The sequence below is a fragment of the Canis lupus genome, chromosome 1, assembly GCF_011100685.1.
Source record: "Canis lupus familiaris isolate Mischka breed German Shepherd chromosome 1, alternate assembly UU_Cfam_GSD_1.0, whole genome shotgun sequence".
Classification (NCBI taxonomy): domain Eukaryota; kingdom Metazoa; phylum Chordata; class Mammalia; order Carnivora; family Canidae; genus Canis; species Canis lupus.
The window spans coordinates 227,222-242,657 of NC_049222.1; the positions used below are offsets into that span (position 1 = coordinate 227,222).

General features: G+C 34.8%; 1 protein-coding gene across 1 annotated transcript in view; it reads right to left on the reverse strand.

Annotated features, from left to right (window-relative positions):
• ENPP1 (ectonucleotide pyrophosphatase/phosphodiesterase 1) overlaps positions 1–15,436 on the reverse strand; it is a 73,796-nt gene that overhangs the window by 18,137 nt on the left and 40,223 nt on the right. Inside the window, exons 8-18 of the mRNA XM_038525686.1 lie at positions 14,435–14,554; positions 13,260–13,369; positions 12,293–12,358; positions 11,910–11,982; positions 9,581–9,689; positions 7,222–7,353; positions 5,422–5,453; positions 4,141–4,268; positions 2,721–2,790; positions 1,906–1,993; positions 114–283 (exon numbers count right to left, since the gene is read on the reverse strand). Coding sequence (XP_038381614.1) covers positions 114–283; positions 1,906–1,993; positions 2,721–2,790; positions 4,141–4,268; positions 5,422–5,453; positions 7,222–7,353; positions 9,581–9,689; positions 11,910–11,982; positions 12,293–12,358; positions 13,260–13,369; positions 14,435–14,554 — 1,098 coding nt within the window. The remainder of the gene's footprint in view (positions 1–113; positions 284–1,905; positions 1,994–2,720; positions 2,791–4,140; positions 4,269–5,421; positions 5,454–7,221; positions 7,354–9,580; positions 9,690–11,909; positions 11,983–12,292; positions 12,359–13,259; positions 13,370–14,434; positions 14,555–15,436) is intronic.

The window sequence follows — 15,436 nt, forward strand, 5'->3', positions numbered from 1 at the left end:
ATATATTTATGCCCACTCATAGATTTTAATTTGACCATTAATTGTTTCTAGAACACAAGCTATGCAGAGGGTGCCGTAAGATCAAACTGGGCTACGTTTTTGAAGATACTTACTGAGGGATCGCATGAGCAGTCAAGGTTATGTCTGGGGGCTCTTGTGAAGGGGCACTGTACCATGTGATGAACTTCTTTGGGGTTCTTTGGGGTGTAGACAGGATTCTTTAGAAGGTGGTTAAGACTTCCATGAGTTCCATTATTAGGAGCAGGTGTCAAATTCAGTAAATCTGCATAATTCCAAGAATGATAAATCGTTAGAGGTTTCAAAATCAAATAAACAGTAGACTTATCCTTTGATTTTTATTTTTTTAAACCCTATCTATAAAAGAGTTTACTCTCTACCTAAAATGAAACTGTAACACTCTCTTGAATTTTAGAACATTTATGACTAAGGTATTCTTAATGGAATTACTAATATGTATGCTGTAGTTCTCTATAGAAACTTCTGAATTTTAATGTGTAGGATAGTTACCACCATTAGTATGCTTATTATATGCCAACCACTGTGCTAATATATTTTTCTTACTTAATCCTCAAAACAATTTAATAAGTTATTGTCAATACTTGGTAGATGAGTAATCACAGTGTTTTGCTCAAAGCCTCAAAGCTTTAATGGAGTAAGACCTAGGATTCAAAACTAGCTTACTCTGAGTCTGACTCATGCTCTTGGTAATAACAACAGCAAACACGGGTGCCTATGTGGCTTAGTCAGTTAAGCATCTGCCTTTAGCTCATGATCCCAGGGTCCTGGGATCAAGTCCCACATGTGGCTCCCTGATCAGTAAGGAATTTGCTTCTTCCTCTGCTCCTCCCCCACTTATTCTCTCTCTCTCTCTCTCTAACACACACACATAAATTAATTAATTAATTAATTAATTAAATCTTTAAAAATAAAATAGCAAACACTTCTATAGTAAAGCACTTAGGATGTGCTGGGCATTGTTTTAAGTGCCTTAGGACATATTAATTCATTTAAATATATAGGTTCCCACTGAAAGAATTACACTGAGGACATATTTAAGTTTTGCAAATGCCTGGTATCATTATCAGAAAAAGGAAATAATATTTAAAACACATATCTGACCATAAAAGTATTAATTATATGGTCTCATTCATTTGGGGAATATAAATAATAGTGAAAGGGAATAAAGGGGAAAGGAGGAAAAATAAGTGGGAAATATCAGAAAGGGAGACAGAACATGGAAGACTCCTAACTCTGGGAAACGAACTAGGGGTGGTGGAAGGGGAGGTGGGTGGGGGGTGGGGGTGACTGGGTGGCGGGCACGAGGTGGGCACTTGACAGGATGAGCACTGGGTGTTATTCTGTATGTTGGCAAATTGAACACCAATAAAAAATAAATTTATTATTAAAAAATAAAATAAAAAAATAAAAGTACTAATTAAGAAAGTACAGAGTAAACCAAGAATGTATCTAATGAGTCCTCCTCAATTTCTACCACCTTGACACTGTCATCCATTCAACTATGATTACTACCAGAGGCTCTGCCTGTTTGGTGTACCCTTCACAGACTCCAAACTCTCTCAGGCTTCCCCCCAGGCCTGTTTCAAATGTTATATAATTAAGCCCAAGTCCTGGCAAAGTGTGAGGCATTGGGGATGTACCTGCTCTGGATGTTCCAGTTTACGTGTGTGCAGCCTAGTGGAAGAAACATTTGTAATCAGATGGCATGGTCCCCATATTTTTTTTCAATCACTCCAGGTCAGGAAGAAGAAGGTCTGTTTCCCCTCATCACCCTCTCTATAAAGGAGCCCACCACGTGGCCTACTTTGGATAGTCCTATATCAGCTCTGTTTTCAGACAAAATGAAAGAAGCCTGTTCACACTTACCACACATTAAATTATAGACTTCAATATTTTCAAAGGAGTCAACTTCAATGTTGTGCTTGAATCCAGGTCCATAGCCAATAAAAAGTGCCTAGATTGGCCAGAAAAGTGAGTTTGTCAATTCATTTCAGCTATGTATGTAGTCAGTGACAAAAACTATTTTATATTATCCACACTGTATATGTATAAACTGGTTAAGATAATGGGAAAAATGCTTGTGTCCATGGACTCCACAGGATACTGTTTTAACCCGTGGTGCACATTTAATCTAAGGACACATGGGCTATTTCTCTCAGCTTTACTGCAATCCTGACTTGACAGTCAGAACAGATGATGAAATCATTGCTCATCTGTAAAATGGGATATAAATGTCACCCTGCTCACCACACACTGTGCAGTAGAAATCAAATTAATCATTGTGAGTATATTTTGAAATTTTAAATTGCTAGTTAAATATAAGGCATTATCTTCATTTAGGAAAAAAGCATGATATCTTTTCCCCTATTAAATCACTAGTTTTCATTTACTATAGAGCAATATTCTTAATGGAGCAGAAATACAGGCAAAATAATTATTAGAAATTTAGTCTAAGGTAAAAACCACAAGTTCATGAAACATGAATATAACATTTTAACAAAATTCTATTAATGTAATGCCCAAAGTAAAACAGCTGTATAAAATTATATGCTTCATTAATTTTCCTTCAAGACATATAATCACATTCTATGTTTCTAAGTCTATAACTTCATACAGTTTTCTTCAGATATAAACTTTTTTTTATAAACTATCATTTTTTAAAGTATAACAAGTTTACTTACTTGCATATTTGAAAACAAATTGTCAGAACCATGGAATCCACTTCCACAATGTTTTCTTTCTGAAGGATTCCTAATTTTGACATAGTATGAATTAATGACGTAAAGTCTATTCATAGTACCAAATTTATAATCATGACATTATTTATGTTAATAAAGAATAAGGCCCTATTTTGTTAAAGCAAAAAAAAAAAAAAAAAAAAAAAGCAAACAAAGTCACCTGGCTTGGAAAGAATTAACTGGCCACCCTTATCTTTTATTTTGTAGATAAATCAACTCTATAAGCAATATAGCATAGAGGAGAAAAGACATAAGCATTGACACAGAGTTGATTTTGAATGCTGACTAGGCTATTTACTAGCTGTGACTTTAGCAAGCTAGTTTTCTTTTCTTGGTTTCAATTTTGTCGTTTTTGGTTATTTGTACAAATTAAATGGTTTAGTCTAAAGAAATCTTTGGAATATAATAGATGTCATTGAAATATTAGTTCTCTCATGAGGGTAAAGACCACCACTTCCTTCATATTTTTCTTCCAGACACTAAAAGTACAGCTCTCTAGTAAATGGAGTGAAACATTAACTGAATCCTTGTTCATTGCTTAGGCTTTGCTTTATCATCCCTGACTTCCTGGCAACCATCAAAAGAGTTAATTATCATGTTTTGAGATATTAACAATATTAACCATTCAAATAGTTTTCCAACACACCAAAAAACTGAGGTGAAAAACAACTCTGTAAAATGAAGAAAGTAATCGTTCATTATAAAGAGGTTTTACCAATTAGTTGCTGGATTTATTTTTATTTATTTAAGTATTTATTTGTTTGTTTGTTTATTTATTTATTTGGCAGACAGAGAGAAAGAGTAAGCACAAGCAGGGGTAGTGGCAGAGGGAAAAATAGAAGCAGGTTTCCTGCTCAGGAGCTCCATCCCAGGACCATCGGATCATGACTCGAGTTGAAGGCAGCCGCTTAATGAACCACCCAGGCACCCTATTTGCTGGATTTAAAGGTATTAGTAGGACAGCTGTAATGTGCAGCAGGGATACAATGGTAAGTGGTAGAGCATAAGAAATAATCATATGGATGTGAGCAGAGGAGTGGTATCTAGCTGGGGGTGAATGGCTCTCCCCAGGGAAACTGGCAATGTCTAGAGACACTTTTGGTTGGCACAACTGTGGAAAGGGTGCTTTTTAATCTAATGGTTAGAAGCCAGGGATGCTTTCAAATATCCTGCAATGTGAAGGACACCACAAAGAATTATCTGACCCAAAAGGTCAACAGGCCAAGGTTAAGAAATTCCAGGATAGTGTGAAGAGAATCTATTTGTACAATTTTCATATAACAAGATTGTTGGAAAGGGGCCAATGGTTACATGGAATTACTAACATATGAGGCTAAGTTTATCTGGAAGCCATCAAACTTACAATGCGAGTTGCCACTGAGGGTCCAAATAGAATGTCAAGGGCTCAATCCTGTCATTTTTGGCAAAATGCATACGCTTTGGTAAGAAATGTTTCAGATAAGGTTTGAAGTGCTGGTTTGGTTCCCGGCACTGAAATTATAGGAGGTAAAGAAAAACTCTTATTTCCATATCTTTTTAGGTGTGAAATTGCTTAATTCTGTATGAATTTTTTCTGATAAAATTTTTACCAGACTGCTCAATAAGTCACAGATACAAAAATAACTGAGTTCTTACCAGTTATATAATGTACCAGTTGACCATTCCCAACAATTCAACACTCATATTTTTTACAAGAAATCAGACTTCATAAAAACCCACAAACTCTTAAGACTTTGGCACTCAGTTTTGTTATTACTGATTATATTATTTTCAAACACTTAGAACTACAATGTCAAGAATTTTAATACTTAAAACATACCATGTAAAAAACTGTACTGTAGATAACTTATCAACAAGACAGACATTTATTTTTTAAATAGGTATAAAAAGACTGCTAGGAAATATGTAATAATGTTAACAGTACCTATGGTAAAATAGCTATAGATTTTTTCCTTCTGTTTTTTCCAATTATTTCTTTTCTTTTAAAAAAAAAAGATTTTATTTATTCATTCATAAGAGACACAGAGAGAAAGAGAGAGAGAGAGAGAGAGAGAGAGGCAGAAACACAGGCAAAGGGAGAAGCAGTTTCTATGCAGGGAGCCCAATGTGGGACTCTATCCTGGATCCTTGGGATCATGCCCTGAGCTGAAGGCAGACTCTCAACCACTGAGCCACCGAGGTGTTTCTCCAATTATTTCTTTACTGTCATAAAAATGAAACAATGACAATAAACGAATTCTTTAAAATTTTTTTAATTAATTAATTTATTTGAGAGAGAAAGAGACAGTGTGCATGCATGTGTGTTGGGGAAGGAGGAACACAGGGAAAGAGAGAAGCAGACTCCCTAGTGAGCAGGGAGCCTGACATGGCCTCAGTCTTGGGTTCCTGAGCTCATGACCTGAGCCGAAGGCAGATATTTAACCCACAGAGGCACCCAGGCACACCCTTAAAAACTTTCAATGCTAGCTTATTGGGACATATCCTCAAAGTTATTTAAAAACAACAGAGCATATAAATGTTGGCCCATATACTCAAAATTCTAATGCTAATTCTAATGCTAAAACCCCAAGAACTGAACCCCCTTTCTAAACACATATTAAACAAACAAACAATAACTAGATAATGGAGACATAAAGATACTTACAGAAAGATTTTTGGCAAGATCTTCATAATTAACTGAAGGGGGACAGAGATAAGAATTATTGTTGATGGTATGCTACAATTAAAACAAAAATGCTGCATGTCAAACTCAAACTCTATATTAAAATATCAAAATATGTTTCAAGCACCTTATTTAAATCATTAGTTATTGGCAAGATTGAGAAGGCAACCACCTCATGCCTCTAAAATTATGTCATATTGTTCAATGAAAAGGCAAGTTACAGAATAACTTTCTATCCATTCATCTGTTAATTTATATATGTGTCCACCCATCTGACCACCCACTTATCTGTCCATGCACCTAGATCTAGAACGATTTCATGGTATAAAAATTAAAAAACAAACATGTTTTGTATACACATACCAGATATCTGGAAAGACATATCCCAACCTAACAAGATTTATCTCTAGAGAGAGGAAATGAGTCATGAATTAGGGAGATTTAGGGAAACTGTTATGTTTTACTTTACATATTTTGATATTCAGTAATTCTAGAATTTCCAAATAAAAAGGAAACACGGGAACTTAGGAGAGGGCAAGTAGACTAGCTTTGAAACTGAATTTGCAAAGCAAGATTTAGTGTATTCTGTGCTACAAATCAATAAATGTCTAGCTTTCCAAAGATCCTTCTAGTATACTTTATATAAACTTGAGAAAATTACTCAGATAAAAGAACATGTATTATAAATATATTTTATGTATGTATACTGATAAATAAATATAGATACAGTTTTTGCTTTAATTTGGGAAACAGAAGCCTAAGGAGATAAGGGTGTGGTCAAAGCTTAGCCATCCCATCCTAAACAGCTCTGGGCACTGCCTCTGCCTGCATAGTTCTTATAACAGGTTTTACAATAATTGTATACTACTTTTATAAATTAAAAAACTACTAATTAAAACTTGCCAGGCATATACAGAGTCTATGCTTAGTGTCACTACATTAATAGTTTAATATTTGCATAAACATTTTCCTGCAGTGACATCTACTTCTCCTCATGAATATTCAACATGACACATACAGCATCACACTGCCCAAACCTAATTCTGATAAATGTCAGACAAGCTTTTTATCTCTTCTATTTCAAAGTTTACTGTAGTAGAGAGATAAACAGGACCTGCTGTAGGCATCTGGAAGTTAACAAAGATGGCAATCAAGAAGTGGGCTACAACAGAGGTTCAAACAGTTAGCAAACGGACCTCACTTGCCAAATAATTAATATTTAAAACCATTTCTTGGCAGGTGGGGTTCCACATGTGTCAGGACAGAATGTGAAGAAATTTCTTCTCCATTTGCAAAACACATTCTTACTCTGTTTTGGAATGGTCAAGGAAAAGTCATTTATGAGGACAAAAACCAGTTGTTTATAGAATTTTAAGAATTACGGAATTGCCAACATTCCTCCTCATAATGGAATATTATTCTATAACAGCTCTAAGCTATTTTAATGGAATGTTATTAAACTTGAATACGTGTAGCTGAACTTTTCATTTTTTTTTTTTAGTACAAGTATTCTTGAACCTAATACAAGTAACACACACACTTCAACATAAAATTGTACTAAGTTCATCAAATAATATATTAGCAATGAGCAACAAAGATAAGTGGTTGGACCTGTGTCCTCATACCCAGTCCCCTTATAGAATCCCTTTGAGTGCCAAAGATCTGCATTGGAGAACTGATCATGAAAAAGAAATTAACTTTGATGCACTTTAGTGAAGAGACATAATAATTTAGAGGAAAGTATTATAAATATAATCCAAGTTAGCATCCATGTATACTTACATGAAAAGTACTTATTTGGGACATCAGAGGGTCTCAATCGAGCTGCAGGTCCATATACAATTTTGATATCTTTAACATCTCCCAAATATTTATTCAGATATACATATTTCTTGCAACTGCCTTGTTCCATGCCTGGGAAGAAAAAAATTCCCAAACATTTTGCAATTTTAATAAGGAATTTAAATGTAGAAGAGAATTTCTTTTACCTCCAGAATTTAACATCTCCCAAATATTTATTCAGATATACATATTTCTTGCAACTGCCTTGTTCCATGCCTGGGAAGAAAAAAAATTCCCAAACATTTTGCAATTTTAATAAGGAATTTAAATGTAGAAGAGAATTTTTTACCTCCAGAATTTATTTCAATAATTACATGCTCAGTGCTTATGTTTGTTAAACATCTAATAGGTAAGACATAGAATTTCAGCTATATATACCACTCCACTTCAAAAAAAACCAAAGAACTTTTTCCCTTCTTTCATCCACAATTCATTTACTGTTTCTTCTTATTTATGTAGTATAGTAACTTTATGTGAGTGAGGAGGAATATCAGTTTCAGACTGAAAAGGAAAGCCCACTTATTTTCCCTAAATCACCCAAAATACTAATGGTAGCATAAAATTCTCAGTCTCATTCCAGAACTGCAGCTTCTTTGGCATAGAACTTCTTACAACTGTTTCTAGAAATAGCTTTTAGTAATTATTTCTGAAGCAAACAGTAACAAGAGAAAACAAATAAGAATTTGTTTTCTATTTTCTTATATACTCATTACTTCTGTACTCCCAAGGCTATTACTGTTCTAAGATCAAAGTAAAAATGAAATTAACATAGTGCTAAAATTAATTTATACTGCTTCTGAAATCAGATTTATCATGGTAAGGAAAATAGAAAAAGCACCCAACAATGTGCTCAAAGGAAATCTAAAATTGTTAGACTAGATTTACCAAAATTTATTATTAAATAACTTTGTTTTAACTATTCAGAATTCCTGGTATAAACCTTCCCCAAACTTCATCAAGATAAGAAGCTTTTGCACAGCAAAGGATACAGTCAACAAAACTCAAAGACAACCTACAGAATGGGAGAAGATATTTGCAAATGACATATCAGATAAAGGGCTAGTTTCCAAGATCTATAAAGAACTTATTAAACTCAACACCAAAGAAACAAACAATCCAATCATGAAATGGGCAAAAGACATGAACAGAAATCTCACAGAGGAAGACATAGACATGGCCAACATGCATATGAGAAAATGTTCTGCATCACTTGCCATCAGGGAAATACAAATCAAAACTACAATGAGATACCACCTCACACCAGTGAGAATGGGGAAAATTAACAAGGCAGGAAACAACAAATGTTGGAGAGGATGCGGAGAAAAGGGAACCCTCTTACACTGTTGGTGGGAATGTCAACTGGTGCAGCCACTCTGGAAAACTGTGTGGAGGTTCCTCAAACAGTTAAAAATATACCTGCCCTACGACCCAGCAATTGCACTGTTGGGGATTTACCCCAAAGATACAAATGCAATGAAACGCCGGGACACCTGCACCCCGATGTTTATAGCAGCAGTGGCCACGATAGCCAAACTGTGGAAGGAGCCTCGGTGTCCAACGAAAGATGAATGGATAAAGAAGATGTGGTTTATGTATACAATGGAATATTACTCAGCTATTAGAAATGACAAATACCCACCATTTGCTTCAACGTGGATGGAACTGGAGGGTATTATGCTGAGTGAAGTAAGTCAGTCGGAGAAGGACAAACATTATATGTTCTCATTCATTTGGGGAATATAAATAATAGTGAAAGGGAATATAAGGGAAGGGAGAAGAAATGTGTGGGAAATATCAGAAAGGGAGACAGAACGTAAAGACTGCTAACTCTGGGAAACGAACTAGGGGTGGTAGAAGGGGAGGAGGGCGGGGGGTGGGAGTGAATGGGTGACGGGCTCTGGGTGTTATTCTGTATGTTAGTAAATTGAACACCAATAAAAAATAAATTAAAAAAAATAATAAAGTGAGGACATGTGACTCCTCCTTTCACTTAAACATAAAAAAAAAAAAAAAAAAAAAAAAACCACCTTCCCCAAATCAGGAGATGGGTGTATTGTCATTTTTTTTTTTTTTTGGGTGTATTGTCATTGATAGGCTTTTAGGTTTCTGTGAATTTTGTGTTTTACTCGTACTTTATGTTTAATATAATTTTTTTCTAAAAACTTTCCACAAAAAACTACATTAAAAAAAAAAGAATTAACTATAACAATCAGAAGAAATAATGAAACAATAACCAATCAAGGAAACTTCTTTTTGGCACCATTTAACCTGAAGGGTAAATGATACAAATTCAGATTACCATGGTCTGATATAAGGATGAGGTTCAGGCATCGATGCAAGTTCAGCCCTTTCAGGCCATCCATCAGCATGCCAACCATGTTGTCAACCCTCTGCAATGCTCTGATGACCTAAGAAAGGGAAGCAATTTCATATGATGGATTCCATACTAATGGCTATTTCTATATCTGTTAATAAAGGGAACGTTCAGTGTATGCTATGATGAACTGACTTACATTAGGCTAAGACAGGTCAGTTAAGACAATACTCATTAACAAAAGAAGGGCCCAAATCCCATATGTGCTCAATTATAAATATTAGGAATGACACCAGCTGATCTGATTGTCTTAACTGCCAGATGTCAAAATTATTCATGAAATGCTTTTTATAATTCTTTGTATTTGATTTTTAAAATTAGAATTCTTAGGAATACAACCTATTATTTCCTTCCAAACTACATGTATTTTGCACAAGTTTATCACAAGGACACAGAAGAGCAAATGGTTTTAGCAACTTGCTTTTTGACATTTCCCTTTACAGCTCTCTTTGCAAAGCTGCCTGAGGAAAATTCTTTGCAGTTCTACATGTGCTTTCTGTTATGTATCAAATCAATCTTATTTCTATGGTCAATGTATTTCATCTCTACAGTCAATGTATTTCACTGAAATATGAAACAAGCTCCTTCAATACAGTCTTTCATTCATCCAACTTGAATTCAAAGTTTAAAGTATTAAAATAAGGTGGGTTTTGATGTGCCAGAAATACTAGAATTTAACAGCTAATTAAAGCTAATTCAAGCTATCCAACTTGAATTTGAATTTTAACAGAATTAGAATTTAACAGCTAATTCAAGCTAATTCAAGCTATCCAACTTGAATTCGAATTTTAAAGTATTAAAATAAGGTGGGTTTTGATGTGCCAGATATTAGAATTTAACAGAGTTTACAAGTTGGCGACTATGATGAAAAGCAATGGGCTCAATCTTAATGCAGGTGAATCAAAAAAGTAGTCCTTTGGCAAATCTTCTGTGAAATTAGAATAGGCAGACTTTACAACTTCTAAGAGCTGATCATCAAACAATTACAAAATGATCCTCAGACTTACTTGTAGACAAACTGACCTCGACAGGAATCTTAAGTGTCAGGGTATTTAGTGAACAAATAAATAATAGGCATCTGGCCAACTGTCAAACCAACATAACACCAACAAGAAGGTTTTCCCTTCCAGTTATGACATCATTGCATTGTCAGCTGTGTGTCTTCTTTACTCTACCTCTCAGGAGCATTTTGTCTTAGTGGAAGGCCAGAAGCAAAGCAAGGCACATGGAATTACTAACTACATTAGAGCTGCTGCAGATGGGTTTTGATGGAAAGAACCTAGAGAGTAAATACTGACCTAGACTGAGGATCAACTTCCCTCTCTCTTTGTCTCTTTTAGCTGACAATGTGGCATCCAAGAGGAACCTATGCTTTAAGAGAGGCAAATCTGGTGTAAAGTAAAAAATCCCTTCCCGGGGCAAGGGAAACCAGAAGATGGTGTAGGCAGGTGTTTTAAATTCAAATGAGAAAAAATGAGCCATGTTTTCCCCTCCTCCTGCTGCTGCTGAAGGAAGCATTTAGAGCAAATAGCACTCTCAAAACCAGAGCTCACGACAGACACAGTGGTATAGGCTCTGGTCTGGACTCTGTGCTACAGAGTCTTTGAAGCTCACAAACTATCCATCCTGAGGGTGAAATTCTAGCTATTCCTGGTCTTTTATCTCTTGGAGTCACATGGGGAAAAAGAAAACAAGGATTCTGAGATTAGGGTCCCTGGCTATATGGATTCTCCTTTCATTATGACCAACAATATTCACAGATCTTATTTCTTGTTTCTTTTCAGATCCTGGGTTACAGATAAAATATACATCATAAGGGAAGTCAGCTTAGAGGTACAAGGAAAGAAGTTCAAATCATCATCTGTGCTATCGCTTCCTCTGCTCCAAGAAACAAAAATTACATAGCCACTCAAAAACTGAAAGCAGTATTTGATCTTCTAAATCTCTAAATCTCTTTTCTATTTACATAGAAAATTGGAGTCTTACCCATTTTCAGCATTTCCAAGGAGCCCTTAGTTTTTTAAGTTGATGTAGTGAGAAATGGAGTGAATGAAAGCTTTGGAAATGAGAATACGCAATTTATCACCAGTTCAATTTAGCATTGCAAGACGTTTAGATAAGACCAATTCTCCCTACTATTTTTACTAAAGTGCATCTTATTCATTCCAGAATCATGGAATCTTACAGAATGGTCCAGAAGCCTGCTTCAAAGCAAGGTTTAGTTAGAAGTAATCACTGATAAAAAGGCACTTACTTCACTGCTGACTGGTCCATATGAATGACCTGAAGAATCTGGTTCTTCTAAATACAGAGTGTAAAAGTGTGGTCTAAATCAAACAGCATCAAAATGTAATATTTTATAAACACATTGTAAAACAGAATGGAAAGAATAATTTAACAATCGACAGTGAGTAAAAAGTCTACAACACTGGGGTAACATTTCTAAACTTCCTAAGAAATAATTTACAGATTTGGAGTTCTTCAAAATGTGGCTATTAGAGCTACATTAAAAAAATTCATTTGGATATAAGATGCCAGAGCCAATCGCAAAGTTTTTTTTTGCAACTTATTTAAAAATATTGTGTGATTTCTGTAAAACAAAGCAGTATTTATCATAGAAATTAGTCCTCTACATACCTTTCATCTTTAGGAAGCTGTAACCACTTAAGAACAGCTAAAATCCTTTCTTCAAATGGTATTGAACTAAAATTAAGGATAAGCAAAATGAAACAATTTGTGACAATGGTCTGAGTTTAAAATGGCAGTGTTTTTCTTACTCAAAACAACACTGAAAGACTAAAATAATCCCTTGCATTGTGTTTGAAACAATGTAAAAGTTTTATTTGAAAACTCAAATTTCTTTTCCCAATAAAGGAACAAAGGTTAAGATTTACACATATGAGAACTGTAACTGGGTTTAAAAATTTGCTTCTTGGGGCTCCTGGGTGGCACAGTCTATTAAGCATATGACTCTTGATTTTGGCTCAGGTTGTGGTCTCAGGGTCATGAGGTTGAGCCCCCATGTAGGGCTCCCCACTCAGTCTGCTTGAGACTCTCTTCCTCTCCATTTCCCCCTGCCCCCTGCTCACATTCTCTCTCTCTCTCTCTCAAATAAATAAGCAAATCTTTAAAAAATAATAATGAATAAATAAAAATAAAAATTTTTCTTCTTATATCTACTTGAGGATATTATTTCTCTGAGGACAGTAACTGCTTCCAGGTGAATGACCCATGTGTTGATACATTCTACAAAGGGTACCTCTTGGATAGTTCACTCACTTGTGACTCTTACATAAAAGTTGGAGTCAGTCACCACAACTTCATTTTTTCCTCCTGCCCAAAGATCTGAATGCAAACTCCAACACATTACCAGCACTTTCTAGAAAACCTCTAGAACAAGACTGTCTAGTTTTACTGGCCATCCATGTATCCAAAACTTACTTATCTTCCACCTAAAAGGTAGCTGAGATAGAGTTCTTATTCTGACCATTCTCATTTTTCAGCCAACGCATCACAGAAATGCTGGAACTTAGACTTGATAACAAGGAGAAGCTGAGATTTAAAACAAATAAGCTATTCTGAAAAAAAATACAACTATACATACCCATTATACATTTTATAGATGTCTGGGAGAATTCCTTTAATTTCCACATCTGATCCTGGCCAAAAAAATGTGCCACTTTTCAGGCCTTGATATTTAGTGGTGAGCCAAATCTGGGGAAGAGAATGAAGGCAATTCAGAAAATTATAAAACCGTGCATCTGTTAGGAAAGTATATGTTCATGTGACATCAATGCACTCTTCTCAAGTGCTACAGTATTTTTGAGGTTAGTAAGCTCCTGCAGTGAGACTAAAATAATCACTTAATAGGACTCTGAATAGCAGCAAAATGAAATGAAATAATTAGAGATTAAATTAGTCTAAAAAAATATAGACACCATCAGTTGAAAACCTCTGCAACTTTCAGAGCCCTAACCCTACCTACTTAATGGGCTCCCCTTGAAAGAAGAAAATATTCCCAAATATTCATCTGTTTAATTTGTTGACATATTTGTTGTATAACTAACACTTATTAAGTACTTACTGCCAATTATAGTTCTAAATAATATCCCCATAAGCATCCCAATTATTAATTTAGATAATCCTCACAATAACCCCATGAGGTAGTTAATGGTATCATCTACAGGATAAATATGAGAAAACCAAGCTATAGCAAAAATTGCCCAAAGTCACATAATTTTAAATATCAGTACTAGAATTTGAATTTATTTCCTGAAAATTAAACATCATGCTCTTTTTCCTTCTAAGAGGAATATTGAGACTATCCAAAAAAGTCTCCACAGAATTTCTGGGGCAATTTTTAAAAAATACAATGAACACATCTAAATCACAGCAAGAAAGAATCTTCTAAGTTAGCATATATAAATGAATTCAAAGTTTACCTCCTTTGGAAACAATTTGTTATATGTGGATCAAAATGTGGCCCCCAGACTACAGTTATAAACTACTAGTACAAGAAGGTAGAATCAAGCAGAAAAGAAAAATGGTTCAGAATTTCCCCAACCCAGCTATGAAATAAAATTACTCTCATTATACAATGATACAAGCTGTATTTAGGATTATCAGCATTCATCTCCATCACCAAAAGGATGACCACAGATATGATAAATGATGTAGGTTATTAAAAGCTTCAGTAAATCTGTTATTTTACTGTGATTGAAATAGATTAGAGTAATTTAAAAAAACTATTTTATTAGCTAAAATGAACAAACAACTCACTGGTTCTCCTTTGTACCACTCAGGATTAAATTTCTCCTTACTTTTAAGTGCAAAGAAAGCATTCATTTTGGGATCATATATCTTATTGTCAATTATGCCATGGGATTCTGGATAAAGTCCCTAAAAAATATAAAAACAAGTTTTATGCAGGTTGTGAGGTTTTTAATGTTAAATAAATTCAGAGAACAAAATCATCGAAGAGAAACAGGTAATTAAAGCTACAAGAAACTTAACATAGGTTAAGGAGAGAAAAACAAAGAAATGGAATTGTCAAAACACAATCAACCACTCAAGATGTTTTATAATATTTGTGTTTTAAATTATGTAATAAGTAGGAATGCTATGGATGAGGATCTAGATAAATAGGCAGCCTCCCCAATGTTTTTAAAGATTTTAATTAATTAATTAATTTCTTTCTTTATTTATTTATTTGAGAGAGAGAGAGTAGAAGCAGGGGGAGGAGCAGAGGGAGAGGCAGACTTCACAAGGAGCAGAGTCTAACTCATGCTGGATCTCACAACACTAAGATCATGATCTGAGCCGAAATCAAGAGTCAGATACTTAACCAACTGTGCCACCCAGGCATCCCTATAACCTCTTCAATTTTTAAGAGTGTTCTATTTTCCTTTCACATTGCTGAGTAAAGTATTTTTGTAGAATAAACTTTGTTTTAGTTGAGTCTGAGAATAGCTTGCATTAACACAACCTCAGGAATTAATTTTCTGGCTTCAACCCTAATGCCTAATATATTTGACTTTTTTTCTGGACTCCAATTAAATTGGGAAACTTTGAAACAGAAACAGGATTGTAATCCTGTCTAGAGTCAGGCAAAGTGATTGCTTAAACTCAAACATCAAGATGACTGGAAAGGCAAAAGGAAGTCAAGAAATCATTTCTCAGAGACTTTAGTCACCTCTTTTCAAGATGGAAAAATTGAGACCAGAAGGTAAAATGACCTTCCCCAAACTGCAGCAGTAGTGGCAGAGCAAAGACTAGGTTTCC